This window comes from Stegostoma tigrinum, chromosome 9 (genome assembly GCF_030684315.1).
Source record: "Stegostoma tigrinum isolate sSteTig4 chromosome 9, sSteTig4.hap1, whole genome shotgun sequence".
Taxonomy (NCBI): domain Eukaryota; kingdom Metazoa; phylum Chordata; class Chondrichthyes; order Orectolobiformes; family Stegostomatidae; genus Stegostoma; species Stegostoma tigrinum.
Genome location: NC_081362.1, coordinates 59067552 through 59090246, shown reverse-complemented (window position 1 = coordinate 59090246; position 22695 = coordinate 59067552). Strand labels below are relative to the sequence as shown.

Genomic DNA, 22695 nt, shown 5'->3' with positions numbered 1-22695 from the left:
CCTTTCATTGGAACCACGTGTAAAAATATTTTTGTGTAATCTAAATGTCACATAAATAACTTACCTAATATCCAGTTATTTGAAGATCTCTTGTGGGTTTAATTGTAGCTAAACTAGTGTATAAAGTACAGAGTAATCTCCCTATACAACTTGTGCTTTGAGTGCTATGTGCAGACAGCCTATAGTCATGTTGATAACATCTGGGTACTTGGCTCATTTTGCATATTGAATTTTTAGTGGGAAATCACCCTAAAGCTGATTATGTAACACCAGGGTCTGAGGAACGGTTCATATCTGGAAAGTAAATTTCCTGTCATCTTCAGAGGTGCTGATAAACTTACTATATGTTTTCAACATTTCGTTTCAGATTTCCACTGTCTGCCACATTTTGTTTTTTGAAGTTAAGGTTCTCTTGCTTGTAGCTTGTATATTATGCATAGGACATATAATGTTCTCTATCTTGTTAATCCCTTAAATTAATTGGACTTGTCATAAATTTCTTTACAAAAGGACTCCTGTCATACTTTTGGAGGGAGTGTTGGGTAGTAATTGCTACTTCCTAAATGAATGTGTAGCAACAAATCTCATCTTAATAGTACACATTGACAGAGCAGTAGATTACCTTCTTAGCTTGGAATTTGTTTGGGGCCATCACTAAAAATGACTAATTTGATTATTGACCAGCTCTGCTCTTGCATTTTTCTAGTGATTATTAGACAAGTAATAATTGAATTTAGAGAAGGGAAAGATTAGGCTGCAATTTTCCCCTTCCTCAAGCAATGAACAATTTACAATGAATAATTTACAGATAAATAGGAAGAGTACAATTTATGCACATTTCAAATGGCAAAATAAATATAATAGTTCAAATCGAACAAATTTGAGATAGATACTTCTTTTAGCTTATAAGCAACATTTCAAGGGAGGTTATGTATTTAGAATCATAGAAATTCTAGCACAGCAGGAGGTCATTTGGCCCATCATTTCTGTGTTGGTGCTAGGGCATCAACTCTATTTATTTACTTGAATCCTATTTCCTCCCCTCTTCCCAAATCCTTTTATATTTCTTTTAAAATGCTTATCCAGTGACATTAAAATGTTGCAACACCCACTGCCTTAATTGCAGCTTATGGTAAGAACTTCTATCCTAATGATATTCTTGTGCACAAAATCTCTATTAACTTCCTCCTCCATTCTCCGAATGATAATCTCCTGTCTGTGACCCTTTGTTACTAATTCAGTGGCCAGTGGAAACAATCCAACATTGTTTACCTTCTCAAAACCTTTTTGTAATGTTGAAAATCACCATGGCATTTCCCTTTAATCTTTTATACTGAATTATTTCTCTCCTTGCTTATCTTACCATGAGTCTGATGCCGCGTATGATTGGGAAATAATACTGGTTTTCAGCTGAATCTTGAAGTGTTTACTTTTTGCTGTTTATAGTTTAATGGGCACAATAGTGTTGTCCTGCATGAATGAATATCAGTGTTGTGTGCTCGGGCTCCACGACAGATGATACCTCTTATCTCCTGTGATTTAGAATTTAAAAGCCAGTGAAGCTCAACAATTTTATATTCTGATTTAAATGGACTGAAAATGGTACTGTATTTAAATTTCAAAACTAAAACAAATGTAAATGATGCAGTGCTGTTTATGCATATCAGGTGAAACCACAAGTCTGCTTTTCAACTCTATTCATTTGATATGAGGTTTCGAAACTAAAACTTAGTAGATGAACAGGATTAGATATTTTTAAATGAAGTTAGCAGGCATTGGATTGCAATAACTGGATTGAAAAGACTTCTACCCTAGATTACAATATGCAAATTATTCTGACAGATTTTTATAAGGTAATAATCTTCATCATATTGACAATGTATAAGCAAAGCTATTTTATATTTCTTTTGCTTCCTTTATCCATTAGTTTTGATATTATGGGTTAAACTGACTAATAATTGCACTCATTTGTAATTATTGAAAATGGTGAAACCTCATTTATTGGCTTAATTAGAATAACATGCACACGCTCCCATTTCAAAGTAGTTTACAAATAACAAACCATTTTGCACGAATAAATTTGGCTCTTGTTGGTAAAGTATATTTCAGAATGAATATTGGATTCAAAAATGTGTGACGTCCTCTTGAGAGCTGTGTAGCCTAGAGAACTTGGTGTTGAGGAAAGGAAGATCTTAAAATTTGACATGTTCAGGGTTTTCCAAAGCACTTCAGAACCAATGAATTGCATTTGAAGTGTTTTCTTCCAGGAAAAATAGAGCTGCCAATTTGTACATGGTTATGTTTCACGCGAGCAGGAATGAAGTAAACGACTTGTTCACCTATTTTATGGCTGTTGATTGGGAGATAAGTATTTGTAAAGATCCATCCTGCTCTTCTTCAAACAGTGTCTCGAGATCACTTCAAGGAATAGAATTCCCTCCCTCATAGCATTGTGAGTCAGGCAGGTGGAAGGCAGCGGTTCAAGAACACAGTTCAGCACCATCTTCTCAAGGGCAACAAGGGACGGGCAATAAATGCTGGCCAGCTAGCAATGCCCACATCCCACAAATGAATAAAAAAAGTCTTCTCAATCCAGTTGGACATGCAGCTGTGTCTTCAAATTAACATTTTTCTCAGAGATAATGGTTTTGACAGCTAGGACAGCAGTCTCTCCATCCTAGACTACCTTTTAAGCCTATGTTGCATGAAGACTCAAGAGGGAGGCTTGATCCTACAGGTCAGATTTTCAAAGTGGGGTCAGAAACCTGAAACCCAGACAAATTCCAGATTCCAAACTCCTGTTTTATGTAGCACTATTTTTGAATGTAAATGTCCTAATTGGACAGGAGATGAGCCTATCTGCGTGGCACAAGTGACAAATGTAGCAATTACCTTTTGGGACAGTTTCTCCTATGCAGAAGACAATAGGTAGGTGCCCAGACATCCAGTAGAATAAATGCAAAAGATTGAAGTTACTCGGCCAAACTGAGTGAATTCACATAATATGCACAATATCTGGGCCAGGCACAATAGTTTTCAACATATAGATTTTTCAATTTTGCTTGTTCTGACCAAAAAAGAAGCGCTTGAAGAGAATTTACTTGTATTGTTTGTATCAGTGGCCAAGTAGCTGGGAAAAGAGACATGTTGTTGAAGCTTGTAATTGAATTCCTTTGAACAGATTTACATGACTACCGGTTCAGAAAAGGGAGCTGATTGGGTTTGCCATGGTGATGCACCAGCAAACAGGCTTCTCTCAAGCTAACAAGGTGTAGAGCTGGATGAACACAGCTGGCCAAGTAGCATCGTAGGAGCAGGAAGGCTGATATTTCGGGCCTAGACCCTTCATCAGAAATGGGGGACGGGAAGGGGATTCTGAAATAAATAGGGAGGGCGGGAGGCGGATAGCAGATGGATAGAGGAGAAGGTAGGTGGAGAGGAGATGGATAAGTTAAAGACGGCGGGATGGAGCCAGTAAAGGTGAGTGAAATCACATAATATGCACAAGGTTTGGAGGTAGGGAGGAGATAGGTCAGTCCAGAGAGGACAGACAGGTCAAGGGGGCAGGATGAGGTTAGTAAGTAGGAAATGGGGATGCGGCTTGAGGTGGGAGGAGGGGATAGGTGAGAGGAAGAACAGGTTAGGGAGACGGGGATGAGCTAGGCTGGTTTTGGGATGCAATGGGGGGAGGGGAGATTTTGAAACTTGTGAAATCCACATTGATACCATTGGGTTCCAGGGTTCCCAAGCGGAATATGAGTTGCTGTTCCTGCAACCTTTGGGTGGCATCATTGTGGCACTGCAGGAGGCCCAAGATGGACATGTTGTCTGAGGAATGGGAGGGGGAGTTGAAATAGTTCGTGACTGGGAGGTGCAGTTGTTTATTGCGAACCGAGCGTAGGTGTTCTGCAAAGCGGTCCCCGATGTAGGGGAGGCCACAACGGATACATCAGATGCAGTATACCACATTAACAAATGTGCAGGTGAACATCTGTTTGATGTGAAAAGTCTTCTTGGGGCCTCGGATGGGGGTGAGGGAGGAGGTGTGGGGGCAAGTGTGGTTGCAGGAAAAAGTGCCGGGTAAGTTGGGGCTGAGGGGAGCGTGGAGCGGGCAAGGGAGTCACGGAGAGGAAGATAAGGGTGGGGAGGGAAAAATGTCTTTGGTGGTGGAGTCGGATTGCAGATGGCGGAAGTGTCGGAGGATGATGCGTTAGATCTGGAGGTTGGTGGGGTGGTACGTGAGGACGAGGGGGATTCTTTTTTGGTTGTTATTGAGGGAAAGGGGTGTGAGGGAGGAGTTGCGGGAAATGCGGGAGACACAGTCGAGGGCGTTCTCGACCGCTGGTGGAAGTTGTGGTCAAGCGTTTGTTTAACTTCAACTGAGGCAGTAGAAATTGTTGTTCCCTTTCGAAAGTTGGTATTCTTGTGATTTTTGTCCTGATGAATGGTAGATGAAAAGCCTCAAAAGCAAGTCTCTTTTTACAGCAAAACTCTTACTACACATCACTCTTTATCTGGATTATTTGGCAATCATTGTTTCCCTTTAAGTATGGATTGTTTGGAACGCAGAAAACATATATGAGGCATGCAGTTAGCTGAGTGCTTTACATCCCAGAACAACCCCCATCCAGCCCATCTCTCTTACTGAAACTGGAAGCTTTGGTTTAGGTCTCAGGTTTTGTTTTCGTATTCTTCCTTCCCACCTGACCAAATCATTTTTCTTGTTTTTGAGAATCCAAATCCACATCCTACCCCTGTGCTAATGTTGGAAATAGAGTGTGGAGATATCGGAAATGTAGTTTTCTTCACCAGCAGCTGAAACCCAAAGGCTGATGTACGTGTTCCCCGAATACATTGAAGCCATTTTCATTGGCTACATTTCCTATGACGTACACAGCTTGAATTGCTGCTTCACAGTCACAGTCTTTCCTTTTAAGGACATCACCAGGCAACAAATGTGAGATTTGTTGATTTTCAATATATTCTGATCCTTTGTAAATAGATTTAATATTTTTTACTTGTATTGGCTTAATTGATATTTACTGTTTCAAAGTTAAATAGATATAAGTAATTGTGAAGTCAAGACAGTAGAAAGTGATTTGATTAACAATTAGTGACAATTAATAAATCAGTAATCATCATTTGAGCATTATGGTGTGTTGTATCAGTTATCACTTCATCTTCAGTTACATTGTATGTAAAGTATTTTTTAAATTTTAACCTTCCCATAGACATAGAAAATTATGTTTTTGTGTTAAGTAACTATAATCCAATGAGGATAAATTATTCCTTTAATTGCTGTTCCGTTTGCCCTCCATTTAGCTATTGTAAATGTTTGTCAAACATTCTCTTTCTTTTGTCAAAACATTTGATAGTTCACTTAACTACTCATTTTGCCGCAAAACCTGTCTTCTCTTTAGAAGTCATGGGCAAATGATGTTTGTGAATTTGTAGTTCTCCAATATTGATTGACTTCTAACATATTGTTCTTATCTAACTGCTAGAATGAAAATGTTTTCAAAGGGCTTTTTACTGTTTAATTTGCTGAATGGATTTAACAGAGAATAGAATCAATGATAGCACCAGTGATAGGTGGAGGCATCAGAGAGATGCACTGTCCCGCCATCGAATTTAAAGGACAGAATAGACACAGCATGCTTTAGGAGGAAAGAAAAGGACAAAAACAAAAGTTAATGGGAGAAATAATATATCGTAATTAATTTTACCCAATTAAGTAAAAATAAATATTTAACTAAATGCTTATAGTAGATGTTGGTAAATTAAAGCCTAGGTATTCACAAAGTAGTCTTTTGCATAGTTCTCAGATAGAAATCAGAGTGAAAGTATCTCCTGAGGAGCTTGGTTTCACATCCAACGCTAAACTGTTCAGATAAACTGGACTACAATTTAGATCTGATCCTGTAGTGCTGGATGTAAATGATGTAACACTTTGTATTTTGTATTAATACTAATCTTGTTTCTTTAAATGCAGTTTATGCTGCATTTAATGTATCGCTTTGCCATCGGGTTTTCACTATAAGGGGCAAGCCTTGGATTTTCTATAAAATAATAACAACATTAAACTGGGTAGATAAATAGAAACAATTTCCTCTGCTGGCGTATTTCAAAACACGTGGTATGATCTTAAAATTAGAGTTAAGCATTTTATGGTGAGATCTGAAAGCCATTTTTCACGTAGTGTAGTGAGTAGCTGGATCGCTTCTCAAAAGGCTGTGAATGCTGTGTCAATTGAAACAGCCAAGATAGATTTGTATTGGGTATGAATGTGAAAGGACATTAAGTAAAGGCAGGTGAATGGAGTTAAGGTAGAAATGGAATAGGGTCTTGTTTTTGAAAGGCCTGCCCCTGTTCTAACCTTCCTATTTTCAGAGATTAAGGAAAGATATTGCACGAACTATACATGTAAGATCAGAGCTGGAAATGCTCAGCAGATCAGGAAACAGCTTTGTAGAGAGAGGGGCATTTAATGTTGCCAATTGTTGTCCTTTCGTTACAACTAGAAATATTTAGAGATTGAATGGGTTTCCAGCCATTGAAAAGGCAGAGCAAGAGAGGTTGCAGGCTTTGGGGGATGGCAGCGAGGAAAAAGGAACGGTGTAGGATTGGGTAAAGGACAGAATGATCAGATGACAAATAGGAGGATGACACAAAGCCAAAGGGCTTGTTAGTGGGGCAAATAAAGAACTAAAAAGTATATAGAGGGGGCATACAGCAGAAAAAGCAGAATCACTACAACAGTAGCTGTTCAAACACAACAAAAAGACTGTGTAAGCTTTAATCTGAAAATGTTGAAATTGAGAAGGCTGTGAGGTTCCTAACCCACTAAAAGATATTGATACCTCTGTGGGCCAGACATCCAAAATGATTGGCTGATTGACCAAACAACATGCTTTATTCTTCATAATAGGCAGATTACTGACCATACACACTACTGTGCACTTGTAAAACCTAGAACAAAACACCTACTGCTGGATGTAATTTCTCAAGAGGGTGATGATAACTGTACTAATAACCAATGTAAAATAATGAGTCAAACTTGCAATGTAAATCACATAGGCTTGTTTAAAGCAACACACATTCATTTGTAGGGATCCGATCTCAAAAAACTAAGGTCGCTGTTCAGGTATTGTGTCCCTTTGAACAAATTACTGGGGAACTTGGTGAGCTGATAGTTTCCTGTACTCCATCGCAGTGCCATGGTCATTCAGTGTTAACCTGCCAGCTAATCAGCACCAAGATAATAAAATGTGAGGCTGGATGAACACAGCAGGCCAAGCAGCATCTCAGGAGCACAAAAGCTGACGTTTCGGGCCTAGACCCTTCATCAGAGAGGGGGATGGGGGGAGGGAACTGGAATAAATAGGGAGAGAGGGGGAGGCGGACCGAAGATGGAGAGTAAAGAAGATAGGTGGAGAGGGTGTAGGTGGGGAGGTAGGGAGGGGATAGGTCAGTCCAGGGAAGACGGACAGGTCAAGGAGGTGGGATGAGGTTAGTAGGTAGCTGGGGGTGCGGCTTGGGGTGGGAGGAAGGGATGGGTGAGAGGAAGAACCGGTTAGGGAGGCAGAGACAGGTTGGACTGGTTTTGGGATGCAGTGGGTGGGGGGGAAGAGCTGGGCTGGTTGTGTGGTGCAGTGGGGGGAGGGGATGAACTGGGCTGGTTTAGGGATGCAGTGGGGGAAGGGGAGATTTTGAAACTGGTGAAGTCCACATTGATATCATATGGCTGCAGGGTTCCCAGGCGGAATATGAGTTGCTGTTCCTGCAACCTTCGGGTGGCATCATTGTGGCAGTGCAGGAGGCCCATGATGGACATGTCATCAAGAGAATGGGAGGGGGAGTGGAAATGGTTTGCGACTGGGAGGTGCAGTTGTTTGTTGCGAACTGAGCGGAGGTGTTCTGCAAAGCGGTCCCCAAGCCTCCGCTTGGTTTCCCCAATGTAGAGGAAGCTGCACCGGGTACAGTGGATGCAGTATACCACATTGGCAGATGTGCAGGTGAACCTCTGCTTAATGTGGAATGTCATCTTGGGGCCTGGGATGGGGGTGAGGGAGGAGGTGTGGGGACAAGTGTAGCATTTCCTGCGGTTGCAGGGGAAGGTGCCGGGTGTGGTGGGGTTGGAGGGCAGTGTGGAGCGAACAAGGGAGTCACGGAGAGAGTGGTCTCTCCGGAAAGCAGACAGGGGAGGGGATGGAAAAATGTCTTGGGTGGTGGGGTCGGATTGTAAATGGCGGAAGTGTCGGAGGATAATGCGTTGTATCCGGAGGTTGGTGGGGTGGTGTGTGAGAACGAGGGGGATCCTCTTGGGGCGGTTGTGGCGGGGGCGGGGTGTGAGGGATGTGTCAATCAGCACCCTTGAGTCTAGTGGTTTGAGTTGTTATGATTATTTGAAGTTTGGTATTCTTGCCTTTGTCCTGATCAGTGCAAGACGAAAAGCTTCGGCAACATGTCTCTCTTTTCAGCAACATTCAAGTTCTGTACTGCCAAGCGAACGATGAGCTTCATTGGAAGAGTGTAGGAGGCCAAGGAAAGATAAGTCAGAGTGGGAGTGAGGCGCAGAATTAAATGGCTGGAAACCCGGGGTCATGCTTTTGGACTGAATGGTCGAACCCATGGTAAGTCAGATTCTAGTGAGGCAGCAAAAGAATGTGCTTAATGAATTAAAAAGTATTCTCTTTATCCATGATTTTCTCTTCACATACAACAAAATGAATAGTTATTGAAAGTGCTAAATAATTGTAAATAAATTAATGATGTAAGCTATAGAATTACTTTCCATGTCAAATTGCTGCATGATTTAAAAAAAAAGAATATTCTTTTGTTACATTTTCTTTTCAAATCATATAAATGAAGCATTGTCAGGATTTGCTTGGCATGGGGCATGTCCTGAATTCAGGATCATGTACAGGTTCTGTGTCTGCACTAGTGGGCAGTGGGACCACAGCTACGACATTTTTGGTGGCACTTCTAAATTTCCAATAAGGACAATGTGCAAGCTCTTCAATCTTCCATCCCAATCACAGAGTCTCTGAGAGAGAGAGAGAGAGATGGTTGTTGCCTAGGCTGCAGGGAGAATGACAAGGTACCTCCATTTTGAGGAGCCCCTGTAGTGGAGGTAAAATCTCTGTTCCATTGGTGGGGAAGTTTAGTCGTTCACTTGGAATGATCTGAACAGGGAAGAAAGGACCAATCCCTGTTGTCCATTTTTTTTGTCAATCAGCTTTTCTCTGGAATCAACCAAAGCTTTGATCTGCTATGCATTTTATGGAAAACAAAAGTGCCAACCTTTTCAGAAACAAGCTAGAAAACATCTGGAGTTAGTGCTTTGAAATCATGTGGTAAATTATGTTTTACTGCCCTTTTCTTGACCTATCTATCAAAATACAGTTGCATTTTTAAAACAGCCCCTGAAATATAGTGCCAAAGTATAAAGGTATTGGGCTACGGAGTGATGTTGCTACTTCCTCATTTGACAAACTCTCAATTTTTCTTTCTCCAATTTGGATCAGGCACTAAAGCTTTTTCCAAATGAGGAGAATATGTTTTATTTTGCCACTGTATGAACCTGGAACACTTTTATTTACCTTTTTCCGTCACAGCAGAAAAGTTGTAATGGGAAAGATTTAATTGCCTGTCTTCTTGGTAGGTAGTTGAATATGATGTGGCACAGAAAGAGAAGGGAGAATATTTGAGGAAAAGGATCCAAGAAAAAAGGGAAGGCAGGAACGCAGTCTTTTTTTTCAGAGCAAGGGCTTAGAAAAATGATAATTTTGTTAACCATTTACAATCTATGAATGTTGTTTAGGCCACATGGGATGGTTGTCCACAGCTTGTTTACGATTGCTGCCAAGCTAGCATCTTTTAAGAAGTTATTAATTATAGAGTACAATGTACAGTGGGTCTGTTGAGATTAATCACTGATGCTGGAGTGACTTGCTGAAATGCATTTCAGTTTCATCTTTCGTCAGCTTGTAATGGGTTTTCCTATGCACCAGCAGGTGAACAGGTGCATAGCTGCTGCTTTTTCAATTTTTGCTTTTAGATGGCACCAAACCATTCAGCAAAGAGCAGGAACCTCCCTGCCTGTCAGGTGCCACTAATATGGTTTTCGATGTGGTGCCAGGCTACAGAATGCTGGATGCAAAAGTTGTTTTGCATTATCTTAATATAGTCTGGAGCTTGCTCCGAGGTTGTTCAGTGTTCTGCCTTTACTGTTGCTGCTTGACTGAAATTTTCCATGGCTCTGAGCCAAATCAAGGTGGAATTCTCCTCCATGTCTCCGAATGGGAGGCTTTTAATTATTTGCCAGGATGGATTGACTTTGTACTGTTTTGCACACTGCCATTTTTCTGCAACAGAGAAAGAAACTACGCTGTCAGAAAACAGCAGAGGAGGCAGCTGTTTTCAGTACAAAACAAAAATTAAGCTTCTTTCACAATAAATTTGAGAGGATAAAATTATAAATAATTTCCGTTCTTGTCCTTTGACTTTGTTTCTCACTCCTCCATCCGGCCACCACGCAACAGTCAGTACATGGGATGAAAGACTTTGAAGGTGATCCATTGCCAGGCTTCTGTCAATGTCATACATGGAATGAATGAGAGTGACCTGGCTTCTTTCTGACTATTTGAATAATATTTTTTTCTTTCTCTACTGAGAAGACAGTAAGAGGAGGTTGAATTTGACTTCTGGCTGCCTAACAAACGGAGTGAGTTGGCTGGTTGCCTACCCATGGTGATGAGATAGCCAAGATTCTAAGGCCCTGGCTACATTTGTATCTGGCTGCCAAGCTGTAGGGGTGCCAAATGGGTAACGCGCTGAAAAAAGGCAGGATAACATTGGGCCATCCCTGCCAATCACGAGTTAAATATGTTTTGGGGGAGGTGTAGTGTGCAAGGTGGACAGTGGCCCAGTTAGTTTTGAGACACTCAGAGCAGTGCTCCTGCTTCACAAAAATTGTTTTAGGCTCAGGTCTCATTTGACTTTTTAATGGCCCTAACTCAGGTGGATCCAATGAGAGAGTGCGCAGTGTTCCTTTTACATAGTAATCCATGTCTTCAGACTTAAGTGTACACGTTGAAGACTGTATGCATTCTAAGACAGACTTGTGATTTGGGTGCTGAATACTTGATCCCTTTCAAAATGGCCCAGGCCACAGCTTCGTTAATGGCCCGCAAAGTCCTCAATCCCATTTTGAGGCCATTACTACCCTCTTAATGCTAGGTTCAGGTCAAAATTGCCGAGAAAGAAAGTAAAAATGACATTTTTCTATGCATTGTGTGGTCTCTGGAAATTCAGTGTATCTGCCAAATGGAAACAAGCAGTTGTTGTTTTGCCAGTTTGAAGTGACGGTGGAATTTCAAAGCTTTTTTCCAGTTTAGAGAAGCAGTTGAATTTAGTGGTTTTTGTGTGTGGGAGCACTAGTATGTAGCACCATCAAGTGGAACTGTGCAGAGTCAGTTTCACACTCCTGACTTGTAAGTTTTCCATTACCCTACATGGAAAAAGGAACCTTGGAAGAAGTGAGCTCACTGGCCTGCTGACTTGTGCCACTTCATAGCTTATTAAAGAGGCCATTGGTAGGGGAATGCAAGACTGTGATCCACCTGTCCTGTTTGCCATTGGAGACTTGTCGTTCAAAAGGATTTGCCAGGGGAATTCAAGAGTAAAGATTTAGTAGTGTCCATCATTAAATACACACGAATGAAACAGATGTTTGGAAAATAATGCTGAGGTGAATAGCAATACAGAATGCTTCTCGTGATGAAAGAGTCAAATTCATGAGGGAATATTTTCCAAAATTTAGAAAATAGAAAACCTTTTTTCAGAGTTATTTTATTACCATAGCTATATAATCTTGCAGAAATAAAACTGTGGTTTGATGAACTGGCTAAAAAGTAAAAGTTGAGAAACAATGTACAAGTAAAAGGAAAATTTGAAACAATTGGAAAGATTTATGTGAAAGTTAAATATCTCTTTTGTGGCAGAAGGATGAAGTTTAATAATTCTGATTGAACCTGACAAGAAATTACTTATTTCAGACAGATGAGTGCTAAGAACCATATCTGGCATACTGGCTCAGTGAGTTATTGAGCTGTTGAGCAGAGGGGGTTACTATAGCTGTTGAACTGAGGGAACTGGATTAACCTGCACAGCTATATAGGCAAAATCGCTGATATAACCTGTATTAATGAGTGCGTTGATGACAGTGTAACAGGAATCTATGACACTGCTAGTTTACATGATCACTAGGTATTTTTGAGATTTAAAGTTAGGTGGCATTATATGGTGAACTTTTGGATTATATTGCAAAATTCAGATATCAACACAAGAAAAAGTATCTAGTATATATTTTCAGGATTATAAACAAGTTAGCATTTTAAATTATTTTGGAGCCAGATTCTTACTTGATTCAAGTTGCGTTTAACATCAGTGTTGTCATAATTTTCAGTGAGTAGGTTGATGTGTTTTTTTTCACAAGTCAAAAATTGATTAAAGCCTGATGATCTTTTGTTGATAACGCAGGACAATAATACACATTTAATAATATCACCCTGCACCAAGACCAGAAATCCTTGATATCGGATGCTCTTTGTAAAATACTGTTGAAAAGTGAACTGCAAAAGTATATACACAAAGAAATGAAATGGCATATGTTTTTAAAAACAACAGATACCAAGAGTGAGTTCAAAGCTGTAATTAAATCTTGTAAGTGAATCAAGGGATCTCTTACTGTGCTCGGTGTCATCAGAACCCCTCAATTCAATTGTAACCTTGCAACTTTTTTTCTGGGTTTCCATTGGTCTTTATCTGAGATGATTTCACAACTTTAATGATCAAGTGGCAAATGATGTATCCCAAGAAAATGTTATTTTTTTGTTCACATTCTGATAATGCACAAAAATAGAGAAACAGAGTAAGAATTTGGATTTTTGTATATGTCAATTATGTCTGTGAATATGATGGTGATAAAGTTTGCATATAAGTGACATCATAACCCAAATATTCCACATGTTACACCTCACACCCTGAGCAGTAATATTAAGTGAAATACAGTACATTATGCTGTGCAACTATGTTTAATGTAACATAAACATTTAGACACTAGTCTACAAATGGAAATCTGCCTCTGCATCTGCTGGCAAGCTGCTTACTGTAGTCAGCAGCTGAACATGTTTAGCTCTTGCTGTTGCAAGCAGGGTTCATCCTAAATAATAGTGCAGACTTTTTTTCTCCTTTAGGGACATGGAAAGCTTGAACCCAGCAGAGTGTGGCTTTTATTGCACAAATGTTAGAGGAAAAGTCTTAAATCATTGCTTCGATGTGTAAGCATCATCACGGTGCACTCATTTAACTTGCACTGTGAAAATTTTGACAGCGTGTGCCCAGAAGAAAAGGAGAGGAATGGCGTAAAAGGGAGAACATAGAGTACTGATATTAAAACAGTGAACTATTTCACAGTCACCTCTGTTTGTAACTACGCTATTTTCATATTTTTGTAAGTCATGATGATTAGCAAAGCCCTTCCTAGTTTCCAGCATTGCTCAACAGGGAAGCTCTAAGTAGTAGAGTCTTAAACAGAATGGAAAGTTACATTGATGGAATGTTTTAGCTATACTTAGTGCAAAATTTATTTTAAAAAAAACAGCAGAATGTGGGCCATAAGCCAGTCGAGTGTAAATGTTAACTTCGTAGTCATTCTAAGTCTGCATAGCACTAGATTTTCAACACTTTTCCTCTTTTTCTCCCTTCTTACTTTTTCAGCTTGCCTCAGTTTGTAGCACCTGTCTCTGTGTCAAAAAGGCCGTCGATTTAATTCCCACAGAACAAGGGTGTTCTCCATTGTCGATGATGTCGTTCTTCACATGAGTCAGTAAAGTGAATCTTATATGTCTCCACTGATAGTGCTGGTGTGTTAAAAAGATCCCATGGCAGTATTTTCAGGGGAGCAGGCTGTTTTCCTGGTGTTCAGGCCAGTGTTCACCTCTCAGAAATACATGAACAAGTAGGTCATGCCTCACAAACCTTATCGAGTTTTTTGAGGATGTGACTAGAAAAGTTGATGAGGGTCGAGCTGTGGATGTGGTGTATATGGACTTCAGTAAGGCATTTGATAAGGTTCCCCATGGTAGGCTCATTCAGAAGGTCAGGAGGAATGGGATACAGGGGAACTTAGCTGCTTGGATACAGAATTGGCTGGCCAACAGAAGACAGCGAGTGGTAGTAGAAGGAAAATATTCTGCCTCGAAGTCAGTGGTGAGCGGGGTTCCACAGGGCTCTGTCCTTGGGCCTCTACTGTTTGTAATTTTTATTAATGACTTGGATGAGGGGATTGAAGGATGGGTCAGCAAGTTTGCAGACGACACAAAGGTCGGAGGGGTCGTTGACAGTATAGAGGGCTGTTGTAGGCTGCAGCGGGACATTGACAGGATGCAGAGATGGGCTGAGAGGTGGCAGATGGAGTTCAACCTGGATAAATGCGAGGTGATGCATTTTGGAAGGTCGAATTTGAAAGCTGAGTACAGGATTAAGGATAGGATTCTTGGCAGTGTGGAGAAACAGAGGGATCTTGGTGTGCAGATACATAGATCCCTTAAAATGGCCACCCAAGTGGACAGGGTTGTTAAGAAAGCATATGGTGTTTTGGCTTTCATAAACAGGGGGATTGAGTTTAAGAGTCGTGAGATCTTGTTGCAGCTCTATAAAACTTTGGTTAGACCGCACTTGGAATACTGCGTCCAGTTCTGGGCGCCCTATTATAGGAAAGATGTGGATGCTTTGGAGAGGGTTCAGAGGAGGTTTACCAGGATGCTGCCTGGACTGGAGGGCTTATCTTATGAAGAGAGGTTGACTGAGCTCGGTCTCTTTTCATTGAAGAAAAGGAGGAGGAGAGGGGACCTAATTGAGGTATACAAGATCATGAGAGGCATAGATAGAGTTGATAGCCAGAGACTATTTCCCAGGGCAGAAATGGCTAGCACGAGGGGTCATAGTTTTAAGCTGGTTGGTGGAAAGTATAGAGGGGATGTCAGAGGCAGGTTCTTTACGCAGAGAGTTGTGAGAGCATGGAATGCGTTGCCAGCAGCAGTTGTGGAAGCAAGGTCATTGGGGTCATTTAAGAGACTGCTGGACATGTATATGGTCACAGAAATTTGAGGGTGCATACATGAGGATCAATGGGCAGCACAACATTGTGGGCTGAAGGGCCTGTTCTGTGCTGTACTGTTCTATGTTCTATGTTCTATGTTCTAAGTCATGCATGTGATTTACGATTTGCAGAGCCTTGCTGTGTATTCATTGGTTATTTCACTTACCTGCAACAATAGAAGATCCCACTTGGTGTGAAGCCTTTCATGACTTCAGGGTGTCCCAAAGTGCTTTAAAACTATTGAAGTACTTTTACTGGATTGAAAACTACAAAAGTAATGGCACTACAAAAAAAATGTTTATTTGATATCAAATTCTTCAGGTGTTCCTGGAAATGATCAACCATTAAATAAACACTTTTCTCGTGTTAACAAAGTGTGGGGCTGGATGAACACAGCAGGCCAAGCAGCATCTTAGGAACACAAAAGCCGATGTTTCAGGCCTAGACCCTTCATCAGAAAATGATGTTTAATGTAATATAAACATTTAGACACTAGTCTACAAATGGAAATCTGCCTCTGCATCTGCTGGCAAGCGGCTTACTGTAGTCAGCAGCTGAACATGTTTAGCTCTTGCTGTTGCAAGCAGGGTTCATCCAAAATAATAGTGCAGATTTTTTTTCTCTTTTAGGGACATGGAAAGCTTGAATCATTTTTCTGATGAAGGATCTCGGTCTGAAATGTCAGCTTTTGTGCTCCTAAGATGCTGCTTGGCCGGCTGTGTTCATCTAGCCCCACACTTTGTTATCTTGGATTCTCCAGCATCTGCAGTTCCCATTATCTCTGATCACTTTTTTCATGTTATAAAACATCCTATCTACTTTTCCTTTTCCTTATAAATCAGACAAATCCAGTACTTTATGAATTGGGTGCAGGGTAACAGCATGCTATCCCATGGAGACTTTGAATTGGCCTGCTGGTACAAACCTGGTCGAGAGACCTCTGCCAGAACAGTGAGGCCTAAGGCCCATACAACATCAGCTCTGTCCTCAAACACAACAGGCCTGTGAAACATTGACTGGATATTCTCAGGTGAATTGCTGATGAGCAGTATTTGAATTGGGACTTCCGTGTTACCACTGGTTTTAATGTGATTCAGAGAAGGGGAGTGGGCATTCGGGAAAGTGGAATGATCTGGTAGAGGGTGACCAGGAAAGGAAGATTGAAGATGGACTGATTTTGAAAGGAGGGAGTGATCGAGGAAGGTGATAAAGTTGGCAATCAGGCTGGTTGGGGAGAGGTGTGAAAGATCTGATAGAAACGGAAGCACTGGCCTAGATTTTGTTGTGAGCTGTTCACCTGATGTACTTTTGATTTAGAATTCAGCTTGTCAGTGAGACTTGGGTCATTACCTATCTGCTGCAATTGGGCACCATTTACAGGACACCAGTTATACCTGTAAGCGAGCAAAGCATCTGGAAGGTGCTTCAACATATTAGATTGAAGTCTGCTTACTGAGCCGTACAGATGGCAAAATGTGAAGTAACATTAGTTAGTAACACAAGTTACATTGAGTTAATTGTGCAGAAAACAACAAGTATGGGTGTATATACGGTATTAAGGGAGAGATGCAAGTGTAGAAAACAGAAATTGCCTGGAAAAATTACCTTAATTTCTCTAAAATAATCTGTAGCACTAAATATCTTTGGAGGGAATAAGACTATACACTTGTAAATTATTATTTCAGGGCAGAGATGTTATTCTATAGTAATTATCGCTAAGCCTGTTTAAAAAGTCAGTTACTCCATCTTGTAGAACCCTAAATCTTTTTATCTGACTTCAAAGAGAGTACATTTATCTTAGGATCATGCATCAACAGTAATCTCTGATAAAGGGTCTAGGCCCAAAACGTCAGCTTTTGTGCTCCTGAGATGCTGCTTGGCCTGCTGCGTTCATCCAGCTTCACACCTTGTTATCTAACAGTAATCTCTTAACAGCTTTGATCAACAAAGACTGCATTAGTACACTCTGTTGAGGAGCAAGTATTATTGACAACAGCTTCTGGATTTCCATCTTCTACTATCGGATGTGCAAACATCCAAGTTTGCTGGCATTGATAGTGAACATTTATATGTTTTTCATATGATTGGCTGTGAGTTGACTGGGCCAATATAGGCTTAGTCTGTAGCAACCTGATCCCAGTGGCCAGTTGACAAATGTGGTAACCTCACAAATAAGTCTGCTGACCCAGATGACAAGGTGAGGAGAATTAAAAGAGGCTAGGTTGAAAATAAAAACAAAAGTACTGGAAATACTTGGCAGGTCAGGCAGCATTGCTGCAGAAAAATAAAACTAATAGGTGGAATCTTCTGCTGCCCATGGTGGCTAGCTTGGACGTGAGAAGGTGGTTGGATGGTGGTGAAGCTAACTCACACCATCTTCCTGCCTCTAGCAGAATTAAATTCTGGGTGGGCATGCTCAAAGTTGTCCTCCCTGCCCTGCTGCCATTTAATGCCCTTTGAGGTCAATTAATTATGTCTTGACCGCCTTAGCCTGTCACCAGTGAGATTATCCAGTTGCAATCTGGCCTGTTACTATGCAGAATGCATGACATCTGCCACAGTGCAGCACCTTGGCGGATGGTTGTTCCCCCAATCAAAGGGACTGGACAATGGCCTGGATGCGCTCCACCGGGAGCCAACCCTCAGACCTTGCTTCTGACTCCATAACCCTATTATTTAGCTTTTGTCCTTGGTCCTCCGACTTTGAGGGCACTCATAGCAACACCTACAGTCCTCTGACTGTCTGGCAACTCTTGCTGGATGGGACCTCTGTCCCTTGAATGCTGATCTGGGGTGTATGCCCACTGATGGCCTCAACACTGCCTGATTGATGTGTGGCTCAATGGGTCTTTCTTGGAAAAGATACTGTGGATTTCTTCACACGGAAAGCATCTTGAAAGATTCTGTCCTGCCTCTCAAGTCAATGCAAATTTTTTAAGAATGCATGCGCAGAATAAAATGGCATTTTCAAGAAGGAAATGTTAAAAGATAATATAAAATTTTAAATAACTATTCAGACATGGCTTTTCTTAAAAAAAGCAGGGTCACTTATTCATGTTATGCTTGTTCTTATAAATTTTAAATAAATAAAGAGATATATGAAAATCTACTTCTGTAAAGTAAAGTGGTACCTACTTTTGTGAATACAGAAATACATTGAATACAATTAAAATAGATTTGGACAAAAATAGGTTGGAATGGGTGGGTAAATGGCAGATAGAAATTTTTGCAGAGAAGTGTAAAGTGATGTATTTTAGTGAAAAGAATGAGGCGAGGCAACATAAAATAAAGAGCAAATTGTAAACATCGCTTAGCTTTACACATTTCCGTTCAACCCGGATGCTGACAGCATCCTTGCCTTGCCTTTCCAAGTCCTGCCATTTTGGGATATGTCCCATCAGCTGGAGCTACCAGATTCTCAGTACTTCTGTTTTACCATGCCACTGAGTGCAGACACAAGGTCTGGAAGCTTGTCGTTGTCATCAGAAGTCTTCACTCAAGACACCTTTCAGTCAGGGGGTCCTGACACACTGTGACAAGGATAGGCTACAATACCAGCCCAGCGACTTAGACACTGTCCGTCAACTGCACAAGTGATCGGAGTCCGCTTTCTCTCCTTGCAGCAAATGAGGAGCCAAATATCAGGCAGTTCACCACCCATCTTGGCTTTTTTCTGCCTTATTGTGTTTGTTTTCTTCTGCAGTGAATGGTAGTAAGGCTGCTGAAGTAGTTGTCACAGTTAGTGCACTGGTGCAGTTCTGGGAAAGATGGTGAAGTTTTGTGAGATAGTGAGAGGCAGTGCATTGGGCACATAGGCTACGGGGAGATGTGGGTTTTGGGTGTGTGAAAGTGAGTGCAGGAAAATATTGCATGTAATAGTGAGAGGAGTAGAGTATGAACTGGGGTGGGAAATGAGTACAGTAGCAGAGATTGAGTGACTCTGTGAGGCTCCAGAGAGAAGATGGTGGTAGTTATACTCACTTAGCGGAGAAAGTCATTGGTCATTTTCCTCCACTGTCAGGCATTCCTGCAGACTGCAATGACCAAATAGCAAACTTGGACTGAGCTGCCAGGGTCTGATCCTGGGGGAAGAGGACATTCTGCTCTGTGCATCACCCTGTTCATCAGGACCCCCAGGTACCCTTCCTCCTCAAGTGTGGTGCCAGTTTCTTCTTATTTGCCATGTCTGAAGAAAATATCATGAACCCTAGAGAAGCGCTTCAGACTGACAGTGTGTGACTAGGTGCACAATGGCCTTTTAAAAATAGCATGGACACCAAGGATGCCAGTCATTTTCAGGATATTGTGTCAATGCCAGGATATCCTGACAGTGGGGAATTTTTCTGGGATGGTGGAATTCAGTTAGCATTGGATGAGAGGGATGCCTCAGGGGCGTAGGTAGTTAAAGAAGCACATTCAGGATGATAGCTAAGGTTTTGGGGGAGAAACTGATGCTTTGTCAAAATATGACACAATTCACTCCTAAGTTTCAGAGGAAGCTGGCAGGATGTCAAACATTTTTTCCAGAGAAGCAGCAGCTGTTTTCCTATCATGTACCCAGACTGTGTAGCCTCTGCCATCCTTTGCCCAAGCTGCACCCTTAATGGTGGAAGTACCCATTTGAATACATTGTGTTTAAGCTACTTCCCCTTAATTACACAAACTTTATCAGGGTCAATAACAGGAACTACCTTCTTCAATCAAAGACTCTCAGACTTTTCGATTTATTCCTGCTATCACCTATTGTGCATCTCAAAGAAATGAGGAGGGGATATGCAAGGAACACGAGTGAACCATGAAAAGTATTCTGATCCCAGCCTTATGAGCAGGGCAAAAATCAATGGCTCCAATTGGTTAATCAATCACCAGCCAATGTTATCTGAACCTTGTATTGAAGTTATAAAGTAGAGCTCATTTTTTCTACAAACACTTGAACATATGACATAAGAAGTTTTGTTGCTGGAGCTTGTATTTTACCAGGCTGTTGTTTTGTGGATTAATTTACAGTTGTCCAAAACATCTCTTTGTGCTTTATATTTTAATGACATAAAACTACATGGTTTGATTTACTTTTGTTCATTGACGGGATGAGGGTGTCACTGGCTAGGCAATATTTTTTGCCCATCCCTAATTGCCCAGAGGGCAGTTGATAGTCAACCACATTGTCGTGTGTCTGGCATCATATGTTGGCCAGATCAGGTAAGGATGGCAGTTTCTTTCCCTAAAGGACAGTAGTAAACCAGATGGGGTTTTCCAACAATCGATTCATGGTCATCATTAGACTCTTAATTCCATGTATTTTATTGATTTCAAATTCTACAATCTACTGTGGTGGGATTTGAGCCCATGTCTGAGTCTGTAGATTAACAGTCTAGCAATAATATCACTAGGCCGTTGCCTCCCCCAGATCTTCACTAGGTTTCAGTGACAGTCTTACAAACATTAGGTGACAGACCTTGGTAGGTCAGAGATAATGGGAACTGCAGATGCTGGAAATTCCGAGATAACAAGGTGTGGAGCTGGAGGAACACAACAGGTCAAGCAGCATCCTAGGAGTAGTAGGAGGAGTAGGTTTCAGGGTTGGCTCGGCAACACTGTCTTGACAACTTTAAATACAGGAGACCTGTTGAAAATACACTTGTAAGATTTGTGGGCCAGGATTGTAGGAGACTGTGGAGAAGACACCACAACACAAAGGGAAAAATGGGATTTATATTTTTAATCTATACAGTTATCATTTGTTGTTTTTCTTACAATGAGAATTACAGTGAATATATTTTAAAGTATATGACATGTAAGAGAAGATAGTTTAAGGCAGTCATTGTTTATTTAAAAACAGTAAGAGGACCCTGGAGCTGTTGAGGTATTTACTGAGGTCTGTTAGGAACCAAATTGTATGGCTGATTACTGTAAATCTTTTTATTTTGATTTGCCCATAATTTAGTGTAATTTAGGGCCATGAAATTTCTTATTGCAAATGCTTTCACATTTAACGGCTCTAAGCAACCATGAAAATGTAAGACTTGCAAAAATTGCCAGGATTGGCCTTCAGAGTCCCAAAGTGGCATTTTTATAATAAGCAAATAAACACAACAAAATAAGCATGTTTTACTTCAGTGAATTCAAGGGATATTTCCAAAGAAATAAATATTGGTTTTGACTTTCTTGCACATGAGTTTTTTTTATTTCTTTTAACCTCGGCCACGATAATTACATTTCAGTAGTGGAAAATATTCCATTGCACTCTGCACAGGGAAAAATAAACTATTAACCAATCTGATACACATTCACTGAGAGCAATTTTTAGTTTTAAAATCCAGTTTAAACATTTTGCTTAGGTTTATTTAGTATAGGTTTTACAGTATACGGCACTTCTGCAGTTTAAGATCTAAACACCTGAATCTTAATTTGCAGCACACTGAAAATTAATCTAGTGTTTTCAGTTTATGCAATAGTAGCTTGAAGAGACGAATTAATGTATATTACACTTAAACTGTATCTTGAGAAAACAGGGCTTCTTTGCATTGTGTACAATTATTTATCATTTACCAGGGATCTCTAATAACTAGTGCAAGAAACTGGCTGTTTTGCGTATATGTTCTTGGCAGGGACGTCGCTGCTTGTGGTCTGATAGGCCTGTCCGTGCACTGGATTTAATTTGATATTCAAATTTCTGTGAAAGTGTTAGAGGCTTCAAAATGCTGTGCCGCAATACACCATTCTGAAATAACTGTGACTTGCTTTCCTTCGTTGGAAGTCTTGAAACAAATCTAGTGCTAGAATTACTATCAGTAAGTAAACTGCATTATATTTATTTTTAATGTGAAAAGTGCTCAAACCATCTAAAAATAAACAGATGCATAGCAGTTCATTAGACTGCCTGCTTCGACTGATTTTCCCATTGATTAGTCTCAGTACTAATGCCTGCTCATTCCTCACTTCATAACTAATTAACGTCAGTGCCTTTCTGACTGGTTGACTAGTTTCAAGATCTCGGAGCATTTGTGAATTTATATGGACAGATATGGCAAATATAGTCTGACTACATTAAAGAATTCCACTTAGCCGCGAGAGAATTTTAACCCTAAAATACATAGAATATCACAACAAAAATTACTTCAGGATTCTTTTAAAAAGTTAACAATATACATTTGTGGTATATGCAATATTTGTGTTTTTTGAGTTGAGTAATGTATTTTTGAGAACTATCAGTCATTCTGCATGTGTAGAGTCCAGAAAAAAATATTTTATTGGTCCATAAAAAAAATGAATAATGTGGGTAAGGAAAACATACCAAATCCTTGCTTTTAAATTCTAATTCAAGGGAGTAAGTATTTTGCCCTGTGTTTGATTTTTTATTTCTCCCATTGCCAATTTTCTCTTATCCTCTACTCTACTGATAGTGTTTACCCTGTTTGGGCTTGATTGCGAGTTCTAGTAGCTTGTGTAATTACTGGCCATTTTTTAAGTACGTATCTAGATTGTAAATGTGAATGTGAGACGGAGCACAGTGATGATGAGCCCTGATT

The 22695-nt window shown here is 40.5% G+C and overlaps 1 protein-coding gene across 7 annotated transcripts in view; it reads left to right on the top strand.

Annotated features, from left to right (window-relative positions):
- Positions 1-22695, top strand: part of esrrga (estrogen-related receptor gamma a) — a 247058-nt gene that overhangs the window by 30953 nt on the left and 193410 nt on the right. The window contains exon 2 of one of the 7 annotated variants that reach the window (XM_048535438.2): positions 8481-8633. The exons of the other annotated variants lie outside the window; for them this stretch is intronic. Within the exon in view, the coding sequence (XP_048391395.1) occupies positions 8584-8633 (50 nt within the window). The 5' untranslated portion in view covers positions 8481-8583. The remainder of the gene's footprint in view (positions 1-8480; positions 8634-22695) is intronic. 7 annotated transcript variants of the gene reach the window in all.